The sequence below is a fragment of the Setaria italica genome, chromosome II (assembly GCF_000263155.2).
Source record: "Setaria italica strain Yugu1 chromosome II, Setaria_italica_v2.0, whole genome shotgun sequence".
NCBI classification, from domain to species: domain Eukaryota; kingdom Viridiplantae; phylum Streptophyta; class Magnoliopsida; order Poales; family Poaceae; genus Setaria; species Setaria italica.
Genome location: NC_028451.1, coordinates 41159619 through 41179121, shown reverse-complemented (window position 1 = coordinate 41179121; position 19503 = coordinate 41159619). Strand labels below are relative to the sequence as shown.

The 19503-nt window shown below is 44.4% G+C and overlaps 4 protein-coding genes and 1 long non-coding RNA gene across 5 annotated transcripts; 1 reads left to right on the top strand and 4 right to left on the bottom strand.

Moving 5' to 3' along the window:
* Positions 1-347: 347 nt before the first annotated feature.
* LOC101761557 (probable LRR receptor-like serine/threonine-protein kinase At1g51820) lies at positions 348-6553 on the top strand. Its single transcript, XM_012843910.3, is given in 10 exon segments — positions 348-986; positions 1687-2745; positions 2984-3131; positions 3857-3928; positions 4806-4877; positions 5339-5410; positions 5507-5584; positions 5780-5901; positions 5904-5963; positions 6053-6553. Coding segments are annotated over 10 exon segments (1917 nt in total). The 5' UTR covers positions 348-880; the 3' UTR covers positions 6181-6553.
* Positions 6554-6639: 86 nt separating this feature from the next.
* Positions 6640-8677, bottom strand: LOC101761168 (protein C2-DOMAIN ABA-RELATED 5). Its single transcript, XM_004957727.4, has 3 exons — positions 8257-8677; positions 7316-7411; positions 6640-7189 (listed from the first exon to the last, which is right to left on the bottom strand). Exons 1-3 carry the CDS (start codon positions 8371-8373, stop codon positions 6902-6904), a joined length of 501 nt encoding a protein of 166 aa, XP_004957784.1. The 5' UTR covers positions 8374-8677; the 3' UTR covers positions 6640-6901.
* A 1198-nt stretch (positions 8678-9875) lies between these two features.
* On the bottom strand, positions 9876-10253 carry LOC105913809 (tuliposide B-converting enzyme 1, amyloplastic-like). The gene has a single exon (XM_012843734.1). The coding sequence runs from the start codon at positions 10251-10253 to the stop codon at positions 9876-9878; it is 378 nt and encodes a 125-aa protein (XP_012699188.1).
* A 3164-nt stretch (positions 10254-13417) lies between these two features.
* Positions 13418-14546, bottom strand: LOC101777663 (ATP-dependent DNA helicase PIF1). Its single transcript, XM_004959633.1, has 2 exons — positions 13668-14546; positions 13418-13456 (listed from the first exon to the last, which is right to left on the bottom strand). Exons 1-2 carry the CDS (start codon positions 14544-14546, stop codon positions 13418-13420), a joined length of 918 nt encoding a protein of 305 aa, XP_004959690.1.
* Positions 14547-15362: 816 nt separating this feature from the next.
* On the bottom strand, positions 15363-18349 carry LOC101760893. The gene is made up of 5 exons (XR_214722.3): positions 18226-18349; positions 18069-18140; positions 17609-17683; positions 15507-15596; positions 15363-15434 (listed from the first exon to the last, which is right to left on the bottom strand). It is a non-coding gene; the product is annotated as an uncharacterized LOC101760893 (long non-coding RNA).
* Between the last annotated feature and the right edge of the window lie 1154 nt (positions 18350-19503).

The following is a 19503-nucleotide window of genomic DNA, read 5'->3' as shown; positions in this document are numbered from 1 at the left end:
CTATTCCTCAGACCTCAGCTCACCGGCTCAGCCGAGTCTGCTCAGCTCCACCCGCAGCGTTCGTTCTAGTCCGGGTGCGCGCCGCTGGGATCGCGTCGCGCTCGCAGTCTCGCATGTGACGTGAGCCGAGCCGCGCTCCCGCTGCCGATCCATCACCTCAGCTCCTTGCCCGGCTGTCCCCCACTCCCCCTCGCCTGTTCGCACGTGACCCACCGAAACCAGCTTCGGCGTCCGGCTAGATTCGGCCATTTCAGTAAAGAACGCAAAAGGAGTTCTTTTACTATTCGGAACGCAAAACTTCTGCAAAATTGGCCTACCAATCCAATCAACCTCCTCGCACTTCCGTCATTCCGAGTTTAGCTTGAACCCTGAGCCACGTCCTCGCACTTCCGTCATCTCGTGGCATCTTTGCCCATTTTTCATTATAAATCAGATCAAGGCTAGACATTCATTCTCACGACCAGGCGGATCCGTCAAATTCTTTTCAAATCCTCGCCTCCTCGGGTTGGTGGCGCCCAAACTAAATAAAAGAAAAAAGAAATCCAGTGACCGCATCAACGCCTCTGTCGCCATTACTACTGTCATAAAAGCAACCATGCTTAGCTCCATCTAATCGCCGTTGCTCGACTCATTCCTGCTCTCAAATCCATACAGCTCATTTCGAGGCTTTTTCTGGTGGAGAGAAAAAAGGAACAAGGAGCGGTTGAAAACAAGCACCGGAGTTTCTCTCGGATTTGTACGGGGACCGAAGTTCTTCCGTAAATTCGTGCGAGTTAGCGTGCTCTGAAGGAGAGAAAAATCCTATCCGCTCCGAAGGCAAAAGGCTCGTACTTCCGAGAGTGAGTGAAAGACTGAGGGAGAGAAGGGGGACGGAGGCGCAATGCGGCAGAGATCTCCTGCCGTGCTGCTTCAGCTGCGGCTGTGGCTGCTGGCGGTCTCCGCGTTGCCGGCTTTTCTTGGCGTTCTTGCGGCTGACCTTAGCAAAGGTGAGCTTTCTTGCTCCTCGCTCGCTGCTAGCTTGAGATTTGGTTCCCCTGCTGAAATCTTGCTAAATGCGGCATAGTGACTGCCAACTTCTTGCATTTGTGCTGATGGTATTGCATCCGTAGTGAAATCTATGACTTTCCAGTCAATTTTTGTCTTTATTTTGCGTTTTCCTTCTTATATCAAAATCCAGTAGTGCTAGGTTCCTCCGATTCCTCGCACGAAAGAGAAAGGTTCCCCCAATTCTTGGTGTTTCGGTCCTTGGTGTTGCAGCCCAGACCAAACCTGCCGTTTGGTTCCTGCCCTGAAACTTTCCTAGAATATCCATCTATGTTTAGCTCTAGGTCCATTTCTGTGCTGAGCATCACCCCCGCTTCTTGCATTTGGGGCCGTTGACGAGATGAGGAACCGAGGCTTACCCATGTTGAGAAAAATTTGTGCTCACTCAACTTTCTTTGCTACTTGTAAGTAGTACCTTTTTTTTTGCCCTTTCTTGCTAATTTTGCCATATTCAAGGTAAAGCTTACTCAAGCTAGGACTAAATAGGAAGGGGGCATGTGAAACCAAGTAGGGGTGAAGAAAAACCAACATGCAAACCTTCCTTCCAGTTTTTTAGGCATACCTAATTCAAAGGAACAGTTTGCTCTGTCTAACTCACATGGTTTCTATGTCTTATGGTTCTAAATGAATGTTTATTTTCAGAACCATTCACCATCCGAATAAGCTGTGGAAGTTTTGATGATGTCCGTACGTCACCTACAGACACATTGTGGTACAGAGACTTCGGTTATACTGGAGGCAGGTTTGCAAATGCCACTCGCCCGAGCTATATCATTCCTCCGCTGAAAACACTTCGTTATTTCCCACTATCTGATGGCCCTGAGAATTGCTATAACATCAACAACGTTCCCAACGGGCACTATCAAGTCAGGCTTTTCTTTGCCTTGCTGGATAATCCTAATCTTGATAGCGAGCCAATTTTCGATGTTTCTGTTGAGGGCACCCTATTCAGTTCTTTGCTTTTGGGCTGGAGCAGCGATGATGAGAAGACATTTGCAGAAGCTTTGGTTTTTGTTCAGGATTCTAGCTTATCAGTTTGCTTCCATAGCACAGGTCATGGTGATCCATCGATTCTTTCTATTGAAGTTCTCCAAATTGATGACAATGGCTATAACTTTGGCCCTTCATGGGGAAAGGGGACAGTACTTAGAACAGCGAAAAGGTTGAGATGTGGCTCTGGAAAGTCTGCTTTTGATGAAGATCTGCATGGTATCCATTGGGGTGGGGACAGATTCTGGTTAGGATTACAAACTTTATCATCCAGTTCCGATGATCAGTCTATATCAACTGAGAATGTTATAGCAGAGACATTGATAGCTCCGAATTTTTACCCTCGGAGCTTATACCAATCAGCTATTGTGGGCACTGATAGGCAACCGAGCTTGTCTTTCGAAATGGATGTTACTCCAAACAAGAACTATTCAGTATGGCTTCACTTTGCAGAGATTGATAATGGGGTAACTGCAGAAGAGCAAAGAGTATTTGATATACTCATCAATGGAGACACTGCATTTAAGGATGTTGATATAGTCCGCATGACAGGAGAGCGTTTTACTGCACTTGTTCTGAATAAAACCGTAGCTGTCAGTGGGACAACACTTAAGATCATCTTGCAACCTGTGAAAGGAACCCGTGCCATTATTAATGCCATTGAGGTGTTTGAGATAATCGCAGCTGAAAAGAAGACTTTGCCTCAAGAAGGTGGTTGTTTAATGCCCTCCAAATCCTAACTCACTTTCCTATTGTTTCTAGCACTAACAAACTTAATAGTAATTGTTTCAAGTCTTTTATTTGGAGTCTTGCAGAAGATCATGTAGCATTGAAAATGGAGAAGGTTAAAAGATCGTTTAGTGATGCATAGCTTTTATTGAATCTAATAAATATCCTGTTGTTAAAATGACTATCACGTATCAATCTTTTTGTTTTCAATGACCTACAGTGAGTACATTGCGGACATTGAAGGGTTCACTTGGCCTTCCACTTCGATTTGGCTGGAATGGTGACCCCTGTGTTCCTCAGCAGCATCCATGGAGTGGAGTTGATTGTCAGTTTGACAACACCAAAGGGAATTGGGTTATTGATGGATTGTACGTTCTCTAAATCATGCTGGTCCATGTCACTAGGATTGATATTTTTATGATTAGCTTGTTAGAAATCTTGCAACAGATTCTGTTTTCTGATCATCTGAAACTGAGAAAACCTTTTATGTTTCACTACTTTAATGATAATGCTGTTATACAAATACTATCTGCTTATTTATTTGAAGCTGAAAAGTTAAATTTGGTAGATGCATTCTAGTAACTTCGAATTAGTATAAACGTATGTGCAAGATTAAACTGATCACAGAACCTAATTGCTAAGCACAACGAACAGAAAAAGGTCAGAACCAAGAATAGATGACAAACTTTGAGGCATACTGGTCCTTAACTGACTACCCTATTTTCCCTTGAGTTGACACCAACTGACATACCCTATATATTGTGTCCTAAGGTATTTTGAATACAACTTGAAGTAAGAATTTTATTGACTCGACGCATTAAAAAAATTTGCACCTTTGTTGTATTTTCTGGATCATGTGACTTCCCGTAGGATTGGCTAGAATCTACCAGTGTATAGTTGATCTGAACAATTTATGTTCTTTTATAAGCTTATTTAATCATTCACATGTTCAAGGGTTTTTCTTAGTTCTTGTTGAATGGTCAGACTTTAGGGGCTAAACCAGAACATTTTTTATTTTCTATATGCATTTTCCATCCACGACAATTGGTATACTTTTTGCTGCAAGTATTTAACACTGCTCTTGAATATGCAGGGGTCTTGACAACCAAGGTTTGAGAGGGGTTATACCTGGTGACATATCTAAGCTGCAACATCTGCAAAGCATGTGAGTTTTTGTGTACAACACCGACATGAAGAGATGACCACTTCAAAGCATTTTTTTAAGCAATAATTTTCATTATCTTTTGAGTATACTGTCTGCCTTCCATCAATATACTTTTTTGGTAAATTGATTGGTCGATGAAACACTATGGCTTTGGAGTCAAAGGTCATGGGTTTAGCTTTAGAAAAAAAAATATTCATGTCTCACTTCGTGTCTCTGTTGTTGTCCCATTCTTGAGATGTGTTGGTCATTTTTGGGGGGTGCAGCAATGGTGGCGGTTTTAATGGTTCACCTTTTCTGAACTACTCTAGATTTTGTCTCAACTGGGTGGATGAAGGTCTACCGTTTACGACACATTTAGAAAATGTACTTTCGAAACCTGTAACATTTTCGCAATATTAGCTTCAGTTGTTTTATTAATATGCGTATAAACCATGCCACATAGAGGACCACAGGAATTGTGTTGAAGCATCAATAAGTAACGTAATGTCATTTTGTATTTGCTCTACGGCATCTGAAAGTTGATTTGAAAGGCTTTACAGAAAATCCGAGTGACTGATTATGTTTCTATGCACATGCATGGAAATCAACTAATTTTGTTGATCTGTTAACATACTTACAATAATTTTGACTATATATGACTTATTCTTGTTTCATATTCTGATAATTAAAAACTGCAAACTCTTTCCATCACTCAAAGGCTAAATTTTCAAAATATGAAAAACGGTTGGATTATTGTCCATGGTGGCAAGGACTCAAATCATATGATGCCTAGCATTTCGACCAAATCTAGATGGAGTTACCATGTTCCTTACTTTCATAAGAATGTACTAGCATTTCTATTTACTCTGACAGAAGTAATGCCTATCTTGGTCAACAGAAACTTGAGCGGCAATAGCATAAAGGGGAACATTCCAACCTCTGTGGGTACCATCTCTGCACTGCAAGTACTGTAAGTGCACTTTAGTGCTGTGTAGTTCAGTGTCTATGTGATATTTATGTTCTTTCAAGGACAGCCTAAGTCATAATATGCTGTTCTAGTGAAATGAAGAGTATGTTTTTTTTTTGTAAATGATATTTCATAGTGTTCATTAGGTTGCCAGCTGTTTGAAAGATGATGCCAATTGCTTTTGGGTAGGTGGTTGGAGGGAAATTTTATTTATTGGCTGAAATATTTGCATGTTATGTAACGGTAGGATACAGAACATCAGAAAAGATGATTGCAGTGAATAGATCTGGCATCATCGGATGATTCAGATTAAAATTGTCAGCGCCCCCTGTATGTCATGATTATTGGGACTTTTCAGGCTGCTTATTAGCTGCCAGCAGGCTTGGAGCTACTCTTTTCTTATGTGACACTTGGATCAAATAATTAGTTTCGTATGAAGCTGACTTTTGCAACTATCTTCGCAGGGATCTGTCATACAATGAGCTTAATGGATCTATTCCAGAGAGCCTTGGCCAGCTGACATCGCTACAGATCCTGTGAGTGCATTAGTTATGCATATTACTCTGTTCTGAATTGGCATTTCAAATTTGTGATTTCCTTCCTCTAAAACTAAAAGAATTGCTCGTATGCAGGAATCTGAATGGCAATCGTCTGTCAGGAAGAGTCCCAGCCAGTTTAGGAGGAAGGCCTCTGCACAGAGCTAGATTCAAGTAAGAAGTCATTCATTTTTTTTTTAAATACCTACCCCCTTCCACGTTTCACTGTACATAATTGTGTACAAGCTGCCAAATTTTCCTCATGCATAACATCATTCGTACCAATCTATACACATGCCTGAGTTATCATTTACTTAAATACCAACTTGAATGGCAAGTTAACTTGATAGTTCTGTGATAAAATTGCAGCTTCACCGATAATGCTGGACTATGTGGAATTCCTGGGTTACGTGAATGTGGCCCTCATCTATCCGTGGCTGCTAAAATCGGCATGGCTTTCGGGGTGCTTTTAGCTATTCTTTTTCTAGTTGTGTTGCAGCGTGTTGGTGGAAAAGACGGCAGAACATTCTCCGCGCCCAAAAGTTAGCTGCAGGTAAGAAATGCGAACAGCGATCTGACCTGAAAGCATGATCTACAAAGTTTCAGGCTGTAACAAACCAACTTTATTGAACTTCATTGCAGCAAGGGAAGCTCCTTATGCAAAATCAAGGACCCAGTTCACCCGGGATGTGCAAATGGCGAAGCATCAGCGACCGTCTGAAAGCTCTCGAAGCAGCAACAATGAAAGCTCGCCACATTTGCTTTCCTAGCTAGGTGACTGATAGCAACGGTGACCTGGTTTCGCTCCATTCTTTTGTTCTTCCTTACGCTCCCTTGCTGATTTGAAAGACAAAATTGTACATACTAGCCAGGTCATGGATGGTGTATATACTAGTATCCTTTTGCGCTCCTAAACTTAGTCCAGGAGAGGTATCAGATGAGAGAAATTACCCAGTTCATCCTATTTGATGTTACGACTGCAGCCGTTGAATTATCCTTATTGTTCAATCATTCTTACTGTCAGTTTTGTACCGATTGATTTCTCTGAAGTTCTGCAAAAACTGCTTTTATCAGGAGCAGGGGCCCTGCGGTGGGCTAAACCTGATTTTTCAGTTTTTGTTGACGCAATTATTTGTTGTTGTACATGGTACCTACTGATAAATGGAAGTTATTGTCATTATGATCAATTATGTCAATATAAATGATCAATAAGACACATCACTGCAGTATGAAATTGAAATGCCTTCATAACATATATCTCTGTGGATCAAGAAAAGGCAGAAAATTATGCAGAACCAAACTGAAAACAGAGCATTGCTCCCAGTAGCATAAGCCTTCCGAATACCTTACAAATTAGACACCCATGACCTCTTCAGGCAGGAGTCAGGATGTTTGCTTATTTTGGATACCTCATAGACAGAGCAACATTTACATTACTTTTACTTCATGTAAAACCAGCTGGGCAGCCGTCGTCGCCGTCCCGCCGAGGGTTCACCGCGCGACGCCGGGGATGTTGACCCAGTGCAGGTGCAGGACGAGCTCGCCGGTCTCGGTGTTCCTGAGTTTGAGCACGATGTCCTGGGAGATCTTGCCGTCCTTCCACGTGATGTGGCTCTCGGTGGCGAAGCAATTGGCCTTCTCCGGGTGGATCGTCTTCATCACCGTGCCGTCGGGGACGTCGCTCAGGTCCCGCTTGGCGATCTCCACGAAGTCCAGGATGCAGAACTCGGCGTCGCCCATGCTGTCGTCCTTGGTGAACGTGTCATGGTCGAAGAGCTCCTGTGATGTCAACCGAAGCGCCAGGAGAAGAAGAGTTCACTTTCAGGGTCAGGGGTACTGAAACGATCCTTGAGACTGTTGAAGTTTCATGCATTGTGTTCATGGAGATCATGGTGATGAACTTACAATCTTGACCGGGTGCATCATGTTTGTGATGGATAGGGTGAGCTCCTCGTTCCATTCTGGGTTGATTGTGTGATACTTTATACTTGACTTCACTTTCTGCCCAACATATGAAAATTAATGCCGACATAACATGTTAAAGGAGGACTACGATGCAAAAGGTGGCAATGCAAGAGGTCCTTAAAAATAGAGAAATACACACAGAAACTTTAAAATGTGAAGCATGAGCCTTATATTAGCTTGGCATCACTCCCTTCGCTTCCCATCTCGTGAAAGACTTCCTCCCCGATTAACTCCCAAAACTTTGATTCTAAACAAGCTTTTGCTTGCTCCCTTCTTTTGTGGTCAAATGCCACGAGGTGGAATTGGCAATTCAGATGGCACGTTATTTAAGGAGACACCCGCATTGCCAATTCACAAAAAAACAAAGCCCGACAACGATAATATTGAGCAATGATTCCTGATAATTAACAGAGTCGGTAATTTAGTGTTGTCACAAGAAAAGTTCAAAGTCAAAACCAATACTGACGGGCCTCTCAATCTCAATCAGTAGTCTTTGTTAGTTCCTCCTTTCTAGAATAAAATATAAGAGGTTTGAGTTTTTGTTTTAAATCAAATATCTCTAACTTTGATCATATCTATAAAATTTATTAACATCTATAATATCAATAAATGTGCTGTCAAGTTTCACAAACAAAAATGCACTGTCAAGGCATATTTTATGATGGATTTAATAAAACTACTTTGACACTATTAATGTTAGTGTATTTTTTCATAATTTTGATTAAAGTTAGAGAAGTTTGATTCATGATAAAAACTAAAATCTTTAATATTTTGTAGAAGAGGATAGTAAACATTTCTCTTATGCCTTGGTGGCTTGGTGTACGCCATAGCAAGAGCGAGAGGGAGACGGCGGGAATGGGAGCAGAGCGTCGGCTTATTACCTGCTGGCCGAGGCGGAGGACGACGTAGGGGTCGCTGCTGTGGGTGAGGGGGTCGCAGATGGCCAGGTTCACCCCTCGCACCACCTTCACTTTGAGCAGCCCCAGCAGGCACTCCATCTCCCTCTCCCTCGCTCTTGTCTCCGACCTCGGCAACCCAGCACCCAGCCAGCAAAAGGCAGAAGAGATCAAGACAAGCCCGACCACCAGGAGAGGAGAGGACGATCGACGACAGGCGCGGCGGCAACAGCGGAGATAAAATTAAACCCGGAGAGACACAGCCAGGCTCGGTTTCGTCAACGGGAGCGAGGAGCCTCCTCCTCCTCCTTGGGAAGAGGCAGAGGCTGGACGACAAGGGCGGGGGACGCCCCAACCGTCTCTACTCCACCTGCGTTCCGCTTCTACCCGGTCCACCCGTTTTCCTCTGCAAAATCTTCTCTGGCACTGGCAGTATACGAGAATAGCATCTGGACTGGAGGAGGCGCCAGCCGCCAGCTGCACACTGTTGCCAGAAAAAAAGAAGAAGAAAAACAATGGAGTTGCAACTGATCGAAAATGATCCTCTTGGGAATTGACACGTACTGATTGGAGATAAGACTGGACTTGCGCGAGCATTCATGGTCACGGTGGAAAATATCTTGTTGAAAGCTTATTAGCACTCCGTTTTCAAATCAAGATTCATATTTGAAAAACTTTTAGTTGAAGGAAAAACTCAGATGGAAAATTTCATCTCATTTTGTTGCCTCAAGGGAAGGGAATTTTCGATCATCTCACGGATTGGTGGCATAGCGGCAAGATCGAGCGTGTCCTACCAGATTCAGAGGATGATGGTCGACGTAGCGGCGGGAACACCACCGGGATAGAGGCTTGCAGGTAGGGCATTATTGTGACCATTGGACCAATGCTGACGTAGAGTAAGAAAACATGCTGGGTTAGAAAGAGAAAGATGGTGGTATTAGCGATAGTAAACAATCAGAAATATAGATTGTTGCTCAATCGCATTACCATTTTTGTGTGCACGGTGTGATCATTGTGGATGTGAATCGGGTGCCATAGAGGACCAGGTAACGAATAGCGCGAGGAGTTGCCGAAGAAGCAATTATGAAACTATGATTTTAGTTTTCACAATAATCATACAATGAATTCATACATGATACATGCAATTTAGCAACTCGTAATCAACATGACACGAGCTCTAAGCTTTAGAATAAGCACAAGTCGGCACATTAGGCCGATAGGCGGGTGGTCGATGCCGATGGCCATAAGCGGCTACAGGCGACTCCTAGCCACAGTCATTCCTATAGCTGCTGGAGCAAATGGGCCCATTTGGGTCATCTCAGTAGAACTGGCTCGGCCCCTTGGACATTCAACCACAGCATTATTATTCCGGGCTGGGCTGTCGCAGACTTTCTTATCTGGCCCATCACCAAACGCGGCCCTGCACGTCGTCTTCCTGCCCTCCCGCGCATGCAAATGCTCCGTCTCGGCGTCGGCGATCAGCGACGACGACGTTGCCCGCCCGTTGATGAACTCGGCGACGCGGTCCATGAGCGCCACGGCGCTGGCGCACTCCGGCCGGTACATGTGGAAGCCGTGGTCCTTGCCCTTCGACTCCACGAGCGTCACCTCGCGGCAGCAGCACCTCTCGCCGCGGCGCAGCCACGCCGCGCGTACCGGCACCCGCGGTCCCGCACCACGTCCTTCGCGGCCACGGCGACGAGCGCGCGCCTGCACGGCAGCGACGCGACCTGCATGGCCGGCGGGTTGATGCGGGGGTCGTCGTTGCCGGCGGCACCACCCGTCAGGAAGGGCCAGAGGGTGTCCACAAACTCCGGCGAGAACACCGGCCCGTCGTGGCGGTCCGTTTCGGACGGCAGCCGCTCGGGACCCCAGAAGAAGGGCTGCAGAAGGACCATGCCCTCGATGCTGATGCCTTCTTCACCGTCGGCGACGACGCGCGCCGCCACGCTGTGCGCGATGTTGGCGCCGGCGAGGAACATGCGCGTGGGGTCGGCGTGGTAGGCGAGCCAAGGGTCAGGCAGCCCACCGGAGCGCCACCCACGCGTCTTCTTAGGCCTCGGGGATCGGATGCTCCGGCGCCAGCCGGTACTCGACGGAGACGACGAGCGCTCCTGCGCGCGCCGAGAGGGAGGCGGCGTAGCGGTGGAACGGCTCGGAGAAGGCGCTCCCGGTGCAGAAGGCGCCGCCGTGGAAGTAGACGACGAGCGGGAGCCTCCTGCCCGTCGCGACCGCGCCAACGCTAAGGAAGAGGCGCACCGACACGCCGGTGGCAGGCTCGACGACGACGTCCCTGGTTGCTACGCCGCCGGTTTCCCTGGGTCCTCGGACGCCGGCACGAACGTGTAGCGCACGAGCCGCTCGACGCGGCCGTCCTTGTACGTGCGCAGGAACGGGTGCATGTCATCGACGATCTCAGATTCAGCATTCCTAGTAGCAGGAGCACTACTGTTGTTTGCGTGAATGGCCATGGATGATCTTCTTGCTGCTCGATCAGCTGCTGTATGTGCTGTAGCACTTGATCACTATGCTCAAGCTAGCTTACTTGCACCCACTTGGTTTAGCAGAGATGGTTGCAGAAGCTACTTGCTGGTTTTCTTATGTAGATGCAGCTATATGCCACTGTTTATTGACGCATGAGGAAAATATATGGTCGACGGGGATCGCATAATCTTCTGAAACGTCTTCGTATCAAACCTAACAATACACATCTAATCTTCCGTGTTGGCTGCCGTACCATCTGGATTAAGAAATGCCCCTCATGGCTTTTCCTATTTGTTCAGATGGTTTTTGGCCTTCACGAAACATTTCAGATGCATTTTACCGACGAATTGTTGCTCCTAAGGTTCGGTGGAGACACTTAGGAGCACCAGTTCGCGACTTCGCGGCACTAGTGATTGCTCCAGCAGGAACTTTAACTTCATCCACCATATTACTTAGGTGGACAGATTTGGAATTTTGTTTCGCAATATATTAATGTAAATAGCCGTGTTATAAGCCTGTAGTGGAATTGAAATGAAAATTTTTGCATTTTCATCTAAAAATTCTACCTATATACAAAGTTTAGTATTATTGATATATGTTTTTTTTTCAAATCTATTCAATTATTCTTTTTGCAGAAACAAGATTATATGGAGTGAAAACACATTTTATGGAAACCAATCTCCAATCTCGCAAACACACATTTTATATGCTCCTCATTTAACTGCTGTATGGTGACCCATGTAGCAGATTCCATTCTTATGACAGTTAGAGCATCTTCCAGAGTATCTAAAAAATAAAATTCTAAATAAAGTCTGAAAATTAGTCCCAAAAAGATACAATTGCTTGCCACGTCATCCATCCGCACGCTCAACACCTTTTTCCCCCTTTCGTGAACAGTAACTCGGGGATTTTTTTTCTCCGCCATTTTTTCCCTAGGATTGGGAGTACGGGGAGGGGGGCAAATTTAGCTCTAGATGGTATCAATATTGGGCGTGCAGAAAAATTGGGCACAAGATTGAACAACTGTTGGAGCATGGTTTTTTCACTTTCGTTCCCAAAACTAGTTATTGGAACTATTTATTAGGCATTTCTTGGAGATGCTTATGCTAATGGACTGGGGGTAATCTCTTAAATTCTAGAAATTTATGAAATCTAGTGTTGGAATTTCCACACCTCACTGAGAAAGCTTGTCGCACCATTCATCGGGCTATTGCGCCAGTGCAATTTTCAAATTTTGCTGCATAACAGTGTAGACTATGGACTATTTAGCTGATCACGTTTTGTGCTAACTGCTATATATGATGAAATATATCTTTTAGGAATCATTGATGGACATAATTTTGTTATTCTTGGATTTCAATGGATAAAATCACATGGGTCAATTTATGGCTTGTTTCTAGCCTCTGTGTGATGCATATGCTCTTTTTATTTATTGTTAATGAGATGCCTTAGCCCATTAGGAAAAAATTGTTTTTTTACCTCAAGCGACTACACGTGATATATTGCATATATACATCCACTTGCTGCCGGTCTTAATGGAGTTTCATAAAGAGTTTTATGGGTATTAAATTTTATTCCACGTCAGTAATTTTGCTGACTTGGCAAGGTCATTTATGAGGAGAGTTTCATCAGATGTGAGAGGAGTTTCATCCCCATAACACTCTGCTAGCACAATTACCTAGTTCTCACTCTTGGTAATTGTGCAATGAAAGTGTGCACTGAGACTGGCCTAATTAAACACCACAAGTTACGTGTACTGCCACGCAAGAAGAGGGTTTTATGTCAATTAGTGACTAGACTCGCGGTTATGCGTATGATTAACTATAATTATTTGCTTCGGTGCATGGCATCAACAGGTAATATAATATGCAGATATTCCGAGCAGTTAGAAACACATGGTGCATGCGGCCATCTGAACGGGCAGATACTCTTTTGTTCAAAGAAGATTGATTTAAGCCGTCATCTAAATTGACTTTCCAGTTTCCACACAAGTAAAACTGACGCGGCTTGACGACTGATGCACAGGCTAATTATATTCCATGCGTTTCTAAAATTTCTACCATATAAAAGACATTCTAGATAAGGCTCAGGAACCGGTAACCCTATTTTATACGTATATATAGGAAATTAAGAGTAAATCAAATCACCTCCAATATTCTTGAAACTTTTTCTAGTCATAGAAGAAATGGAGATGATCCCAATTTCCCTTAAAAATTTGCGTGTACCTTTGCAGTTTTTCAAATTAAAATTCATCAAATTCAATGAAGCATATTTGAAATTTTTATGGCACCAACATACTTTCCAAAAACTAATCTTTAACTAGGATCATGCCCGTGCGTTGCTACGGGCAACAAAATTTTTAGCAAGATATTGGATTCAACGGGATAATAAAAATATAAAACATCTATAAATATAAAATAAGTATATCATATAAGATTGGATTCAGCAAGACAATAATTATGTGGAACAAGTACGAATACAAAGGAACGTACAACAAAGCATATCTACTCACTCTTTTTCGATGTGCACAGGAAACAGAAAAATGTTTGATGAAACATAAATATTGAACTAATTAGCATGTCCCAAACGTCCCAAACGTCATGTATAGTCATGTGATGTAATCCAGTTTTTCAGTATACGTGGAATTTCCCATACAGTTACATCATGTGACAACATTAAGCAACCACTTCAACCTAAATACCTAGCAAGAGCAAGAAACATGAAATTGATGAGTTTAGTATTTTAAAAAAATAAATGAAAAATGTAAGACACGCACAAATAATCATTATATTACCTCGCCTATGGTGTTAGAACCTCCTTGTATACAATATTCTTCGTATACGTGCCATCTACAGTTGGTACCCTTTTCTTCTTCACTGATGTACCTTTTTGTTCATTATTATTTTGATTACCTGGCCGTTCACTTTCTTAGAAGCTTTTTTCTTTTCCTTCCTTTTAGTATGTTCCTCATCTGCCTCTGCGTTAGGTGGGAGGGCGAGGATCTTGATATTCGTTCTAGCTGTGGCTCTAGACATAGCAACATACAACTGACCATGAGAGAACACAGGGGCGGGCAGGTACACACCCACATTTGGTATAGTTTGGCCCTGTGACTTGTTGACCATCATGGCGAAGCTGAGCCTAATAGGGAACTGCTTCCTCTTAAATTGGAATGGGAACATCTCATCGTCAGAGGGGCACAACGGTATTCGAGGAAGGAAAACCCTCTTTCCGGCATGCTGTCCCAGCACAATTTCAGCATCGATTGAATTTTTTTGGAAGCCTCGAACCACCAACCTTGTACCATTGCACAGCCCATTCGCGGGGTCGATATTCCTAAGCAATATGACCGGGCAGCCGATCTTGAGCTTTAGCAAATGTGGAGGAAGCCCGTTGGGAGTCAATGTGTTAAGGAACTCCGACGGATAGTAGTTATGCGGATCATCAATCGCGGAGTCGAAACCATGGTACACCATCTCCCCACCCTGGAACATGCCGATCATCTTGATATTAATATTGTCCACCCAATCATTACGTGTAGATAGAATCGCTCTGGAGGTGATGTAGTCCTTGTTTGTCATGTTTGCATTAAGGTTTGGAAAGATGCATTCAATCAACCTGTTAAGATCTTTCTCAGAATCCCCAGAGTACGGGACACATATATCGTCAGGAAGACATACATCACCATCTCCGTTAACCTCCTCCGTGCCACCACCAATGCGCAGTAGATATTCTGCAAACCACGGGTCACTCTGCGCCCTCATGTTGCGCACGAGCTTAAGGTGGTGCATGGATTCCCAAAGATACGACCTCCGTAGAGAAGCATCAACTATCTACGCCCTGGATCCTTTCCGCACAACAGGGAGAACCTGTCTGAAATCCCCTCCAAAGACAACAGTCTTCCCACCGAACAAAGGTACAAATTATACATCTAAAGGAAGCATTCATAATCAAAAAGCACTAATAATTAGCCAACACGGGATTACCTGCTTCACCCACAGGGCTACTACAACTTTCATCCCAAACGTCCCCCATGTCACCAAAAGTATCATCATCGTTGCGTAATGCGGCGTTTATATCTAAAAAAGTTTTAGAGTTAGAAATTCCTGAAATCATAGCCATATCATATGATTATTAAGCACAGGTTACCTCCTTCACACAGAGGGCTGATACAACTCTGATCACATAAATCTTCCATCTCACCACATGGAGCCTCATCATTGATTAAACCAACATCTCCATCTTTAAAAGATCATAAAAATAAAGCACCTTCTGAAACATTCATATTTTCTAAAACAACAAAAGTGTGCAGGCGCACCTGATTCAGTTGTTCCCACATAAAGTCTGTATTTATTTTCTCCCAAATCTCCCCTATGGAGCCAGCCATCGTTTTCATCTGCCTCCATGTGTACAATGTCATCTACGTAAACTTCAGAGTGTCAATATTTTATCATGACAAATAAGGATGCAAGAGTGGAGATAATCAAAGAACACAATAGTACCTTGATGATGGTTTGGAATGTGCTGAATGGCACCCTATTCAGTTTTTCTCCTCATACGCCTCTCACAGATTGTACGGTTATATTCGATCCTCTTCTCATCAGACATTGTTGCAACCAGGAATCTCTTGCGCTCTCTATCACGTTCCTTAGGATCTACATGATGTGGGGTTTGCGTACCTTCATCATATTGGAATGACACAATGAGTAACAATAGTACATCACGAACCAAATGTCCAACTGTATCCTCACCTTGGATTGTTGTGTTGGTGAGATCTGTAAAATGTTTCCTATCCCGCATTGACCCGGATGGTTCCATCAAAACGATAGTCCCTGCACAAACTTCAGAAGAGGCAAAATACCCTTTCACTCTTCTGCCACAAAATTTGCAATTGTTTTCACGATCGAGAAGTCCATATAACATACACTAAGAAGGGGAATTATTGATTAACTATAATATGTCATATCTAACAAATGAAGATCCATGGTTCACTCAGCTATAAGTAAGAATAAATGCAGATGAAGATCAATCCAAACCTATAATTACTCTTTAAAGTGTATGTTATATCAAGATACACTTTAGTAACTATTTACTGTAGTTGCATCAAGATACATGAGACTTGAAAATTAATATTCATTGATATATTTCATGAGCATGTGCTGGCAAATGGATGCAAGTATAAAATACATCACAACAGTATGAGGAAACAATAATAAAGCTTGCTTTCCAAGTGAAAGTAGCCAAACTGAGATAGGTTATTCTTGCCATGCGTTTAATCAACATGTAAACCATAGCATGTAAACAAATAATGTAAAAAGTAATTAGGTCAGCCTAACGAAAATTCTAGTGTTTCGAAGTAATTGATCAGGTCAGCGAACACACAAGATAAGAATCATGGTTAAAGCATGAAGTGCACACTAACGATTAAAGTAAAAGCAGATTATAGGACACTTAAACTAAGGATCGTAATTTGTTTGAAAATAAAGTCTACAGCTGATAGAAGATGGGTGTTTATAGCTCCACAGCTAATTAGCTTTCCATTCATATGCAACTTTGAAGGATTTAATTTCACCAATGCAGTAAGAGTTTCCAAAGCTGGTACAACTATCTCAGGTTTTGATGATGCCAGGAGAACAATTTATGTGTAATGCATCTTTTTTTAATTTGCAACGGTGGGTACAATTTGACATTTTAAACTATACATAGGTACACCAAAGTGGTGTCATTTATGTGTATTGTTTTAAATGGAACATGTGAATGAATTATTAGAAGGTAACACTCCTTGTGAAAATAAGCACCTAGATAGTGGTTAACCATTACTGGAACTGTATTTCTACATCTGCAAAATTGCTAACCGAGGGGGGATGTGCTCAATGCATCATTTTATTTTTGTAGATGGTTGTATAGCACTATGTTTTGTCAAACATGGCAGCAGCAAAAATTATGAGGCAAGAACAGCACAAATCAAGCAGCTAATAGGAAGCTAATATCCTGTGCCAGATCAATCATGGCAGCAGCAAAAATTATGTGGCAAGAAGAAAAATTGTGTGGAAAGATGAAGAAAAATTATGTGGGACAGATCAGCAAAAATTGGAGAGGACAGCCAAAGGTATTCAATATGTGAACTGGATCTAATTACTACATGTTACCTTCCGCAAAACACTACTCCAACGTTCCGCTCAGGGGTCGGACACTCCCGACCCCAGGACTCAGGGTTGGGCGAGGCGGAGCTTCACTCGGGGTCGGGCGAGGCGGAGTTCCACCCTCAAGGGGTCGGGCGCATCCGACCCCGGGACCAAGGGGTCAGGCGCATCCGACCCCGGGACCAAGGGTTGGGCGAGGCGGAGTTCCACCCTCAAGGGGTCGGGCGCATCCGACCCCGGGACCAAGGGTCGGGCGTATACTCAGAATTGGACTGCGGGTTGATATCACAAAATGTCAGGGTTTTTTTTGAAAAATAGCATCGGACTACTCCAACGTTCTGCTCAGGGGTCGGACACTCCCGACCCCAGGACTTAGGGTCGGGTGAGGCGGAGCTTCACTCGGGGTCGGGCGAGGCGGAGTTCCACCCTCAAGGGGTCGGGCGCATCCGACCCCGGGACCAAGGGTTGGGCGTATACTCAGAATTGGACCATAGCAGCTGCATTTTCAGAATTTTTGGTTTCTGAACTATATCTACACACATCAACAGTGGCAATTGATTTACACACTAAGCACTAAGTAGGCAATACAAAATCGATTGTCAGACCAAGACAAGTGGGATCAAACAAAGAGCAGTGCTGACAGTGAAAGGATATTCAGTCTTGTAAGGTCCGGCTACTCATTTATGTAAAGCAAGAATCAAACTTCTTACATGAGATGATCAAGAACAGGCTGAGTTTCCCCTCACGCTCCTAGCTTGTACCAAAAACAGTTGCTCTTCTGAAGCCTGCACATGACAAATCAGTACCTATTAAAGGATAATAAAACCATCAATTTATATCAGTTGCTCCTTTGAAAGTAGCAAAAAAAATGTAATTGCTAATTAAGAACTTCTAAATCCCTTCTCCTCAAATGACTTGTAGTTCTAACTCAAATGATCATGAAGCCTTTTCTTGACAGGAAGGCAAGGCAGAATCGAAATTAATAACACAAAATTATTGATTAAAATCGAAAAAACTCTTGTGTGAGCACCTTGTCTGCAAGCGTTTAATGCAGCGTGTGCTTTAGGGATGATGAACAACCAGCTACTGTATTGATATTAGTGAAGTTAAACTACAGAATGATATGATCAAATGAAACATTCTCGATGTGAGAAAAGGAATTACTCATACCCAAACTGGTGCCCAAAAGATCTGCTAACCGGAGTCATCAAGCGGCTCTCATCTAATATATGTGTACAACCTCTGCATTTGAACACAAGGCAAATGAATTCACATGTTCTGGATGGAAGAGGAGAATGGTGTCACCTTGATTGGCCTACAGATTTACCAGGACATGTGGCGACAGGGAGACGACGTGCGGGCGGCAACTGGGAGTTGCTGCAAACAAAACATGAACGTCACACAAAGTTCAGATGCACGACAATCAAAGAAACTAATAAGTACCGTGATCAGACCCGACGAACTGAAGAAGTACAAAAGGCCTTTGGCGTGCTGCGGAGATCCGGCCGGTGACTCAGGGAGGGGCGGAGTCGCTTGCGGCGATGCGGTGACTCAGGATGGGGCCGTGGCTTCTAGCGGTGTGGAGGTGAGGAAAGGGAGGGGCGGTGGATGGCGACGGGCGACGGAGGGAGTGGCTGCGCCGGCTGCGGCTTCTGGCGGCGCGGAGGCGAGGAAAGGGAGGGGCGGCGGTGGATGGCGACGGCAGGATGGCGACGGGCGACGGAGGAAGTGTTGGCGGCGGCAGCGGCTTCTGGCGGCACGGAGGCGAGGAAAGGGAGGGGCGGGATGGCGATGGGCGACTGAGGGAGAGTTGTGGCGGCGGCGGATGGATCCGCGACTCAGGGAGGGGCGGAGTCGCTTGCGGCGATGCCGGCGATGTGGCGACTCAGGATGGGGCCGCGGCTTCTAGCGGCGCGGAGGTGAGGAAAGGGAGGGGCGGTGGATGGCGACGGGTGAGGGAGGGAGTGGCTGCGCCGGCTGCGGCATCTGGCGGCGCGGAGGCGAGGAAAGGGAGGGGCGGGATGGCGATGGGCGACTGAGGGAGAGTTGTGGCGGCGGCGGATGGATCCGCGCGGAGGGAAACGGACGGAGGAGGAATCGCGCGCAACGGAAATCATGCAATCTCCAGGTCAACGCCCTCCGCGCGTAGGGTGCTAAAGCGGACGGCCTAGAATTCTCGGAGCGAGGGACATCGTCCGTCGGCCGAATGACGGACCATTTTTTTTTGTCCTCTTTGCTTTTTTTATAGTAGAGATGACTTAAACCTGGTCGCACTCAAGGCCAGGGAGGCTATCACGTCGCCATAAAAGATTTCAGCCGTCGGATCGAGCGCGGACAGACCAGATTGTCGAACAAGCGCGGACAGACCAGATTGTCGAACAGAGGATGGTGATTTTTCAAAAACACCCCACACTTTGTTGAAATCAAACCAACAGTCCAAAGGCCCCATAATTTTTTTTTAAAAAAATCCTGAACTTTGTCAAAATCCAACCTGCAGGCCAGGTCGTCAAACATAGGCTTGACAATTTTTCAAAAACACCCCAACCTTTGTCGAAATCGAACCAACAGTCCAAAGGCCTCACAGAAAATTTTTCAAAACCCCCCC

Coding starts and splice junctions, on each gene's coding strand:
- LOC105913809 (XM_012843734.1), bottom strand. CDS start 10,253: ATGTTCCTCGCCGGCGCCAACATCGCGCACAGCGTGGCGGCGCGCGTC.
- LOC101777663 (XM_004959633.1), bottom strand. CDS start 14,546: ATGCACCACCTTAAGCTCGTGCGCAACATGAGGGCGCAGAGTGACCCG. Junction 13,457..13,667: donor CTAAGAAAGTGAACGGCCAG/GTAATCAAAATA, acceptor TGCTCTTGCTAG/GTATTTAGGTTGAAGTGGTT.
- LOC101761168 (XM_004957727.4), bottom strand. CDS start 8,373: ATGGAGTGCCTGCTGGGGCTGCTCAAAGTGAAGGTGGTGCGAGGGGTG. Junction 7,412..8,256: donor TCCTCCGCCTCGGCCAGCAG/GTAATAAGCCGA, acceptor TATGTTGGGCAG/AAAGTGAAGTCAAGTATAAA. Junction 7,190..7,315: donor TGATGCACCCGGTCAAGATT/GTAAGTTCATCA, acceptor TTGACATCACAG/GAGCTCTTCGACCATGACAC.